General features: G+C 37.5%; 1 protein-coding gene across 1 annotated transcript in view; it reads left to right on the plus strand.

Annotated features, from left to right (window-relative positions):
- The window catches only part of LOC107083314 (MAP kinase-activated protein kinase 2-like), a 67,015-nt gene that overhangs the window by 59,583 nt on the left and 5,330 nt on the right, over positions 1-2,102 (plus strand). The window contains exon 6 of the mRNA XM_015372438.1: positions 760-840. Within this exon, the coding sequence (XP_015227924.1) occupies positions 760-840 (81 nt within the window). The remainder of the gene's footprint in view (positions 1-759; positions 841-2,102) is intronic.

Consider the following 2,102-nt stretch of genomic DNA (forward strand, 5'->3'; position numbering starts at 1 on the left):
CTAGCACTAAGTTGCTAACTGGTTAGCAACGATGTCTCAGACAAACCGGCCACAATCAAACATGCTTATAAACCTTCCGCCACAACAATCCCGCCCTCTGGATAATCGACCAATCACTTTATTCCCTCCCTCTGGGGAGAATTCGGAACTGCGACGGTTGGAACCGCGTCCCTACGACTTTAAAAACTCACTCTTTTCAAGATGGTTGAATTGCTATAGGGATGGACATGGTGCCCATTTACACCGTAGAGAAGCCTGGTTTACTTCAAGTGCTAAAAGTGTGTGATCTGCAGAGTCAAAACACGAAAAGCGCTCTGTGAAAAGTTGAACTATGCTTTGATTTTTTGCATCTACTACAGTCCTTTGGTCCAGTCGATCTCTTCAGCCGTACATGTGTTTAACTGCATTATATCAATGTGAACTGGGCTCTCATAAGCTGCTGCTTACAAACCACCTACTTCCCAGAAGATCAACACAAGTTATTGACTGTTCGATAAATTGCATATTTCAGCAAATGAACCTCTTTTTTTTTTTCTTGCGCTTGTACTGAATATATAGGTAGTTTTTTTTAATACTGTGTTTAAAACCGTCCAAAATGACTGAAAAAAATTGAAAATTATATTTCTTAGCCTTGTCGCCCATCCCTAATATGGGCAAAAAATAATTTGGATTAGGGTCACTTCAGGCTGCAGTGTGAACATAGCCTTTGATCTGTGTTTTTGAACCAACATTAGCGGTGATGTTTCTTTTGTCCTAAAGCAATCAATGGAGGTTCCCCAGACCCCACTTCACACCAGCAGGGTTCTAAAGGAAGAGAGGGATGCATGGGAGGAAGTCAAGGTGAGAATCACTCTTGTTTTAATGATCTGCAATCAGTTGTGTTAAGAGACCAATTTGCTGCTTAGACGCATTATCCATATCAAAGATATTCAAAAATACAGCCGCCCAAAATGAGGGGGTGGCAGGTCTCAACTTTAGCATGTTTAGCAACTGTGATTTAATCGCCCTTGAAGTAAGCGGCATTTTTTCGCTTGAACTGGTACATCAGCTGATGTATTTTGAGCCGAGGTTATCTTTTGCTTGAATCGTATCATTCGTTACGTGCACGCAATCATCGATTCAGTTGCGTTCAGCAGCCTGGAGATAACATTAAGGCATAAATAACTTTTCCCCTGTTTGCTTCTCATTGTTAATGATTTGTTTTATAAATGCTTCTTTTATGTGTTTAAATTGTGACTTGTGTTACTTTTATCACTGTAAATTTTTATCAGTTAAATGGAGGAAAAAACAAAAACAATTCAGCTTTAATGGTTGACCTAAAAAATGGGCAGCACATACCGCTGATCGGTTACGCTGATGTCGAAATAATCTGTTAAACAGATCAAATATTATTTAGGTCACATTATCTCATACCAATCCATCACATTTAGTTTCGCTTTTGATTTGTGCTCCAAACAGTAATCAAATAATCTACAGCATTTACAAAAGACAACAAGTATTACTTGCTTTTTCTCTCAACTTGGCCTCAAACTTAAAAAAGTTCCATCAAATAAGGGATTTTACTTGCAAACGAAGAGTTTTTATTGTAATGTTCATAATAAAACATCAATAATAGAAACGGATTGCAGTCGTTGCTGCTGCTTCCTATCTGATTGTACGACGTTACGCGCTAAACTGAGGCTCGGGTCTCATCTAAGACTTTAGTTTGCCTTGAATGACCTGTAATCCAGTTTTAGCCAATGGTAGGTGTGCTATAAAATCACCAGATCAAAACTGAAATTTAATACTAGGCTTGTATGTCATAGGGGGACATTACTTTAATATAATAAAACCTTTATAATACAGGTAATCGGATGAAAACAATTTAAAGAAGACAAAGGTTGGTACTAGACTATGGTAATAGTCTGTGCAAACATGTGGAGGGCTGGTGATTACAGGGTTTCCGCAGTCATTAAATAATTTTTTTAATCGATGCCTTAACTGGCATTAAGATTCATTAAGTGTGATTGTCGTGGCATTAAAAATGATTTATTTTATAAATCATTTTATACTGTTTATAAAAACTGTTTCATCAGATATAACTGGTTCTGCGTGGATATATA

This window comes from Cyprinodon variegatus, unplaced genomic scaffold (genome assembly GCF_000732505.1).
Source record: "Cyprinodon variegatus isolate N-32 unplaced genomic scaffold, C_variegatus-1.0 Scaffold72, whole genome shotgun sequence".
Lineage (NCBI taxonomy): Eukaryota > Metazoa > Chordata > Actinopteri > Cyprinodontiformes > Cyprinodontidae > Cyprinodon > Cyprinodon variegatus.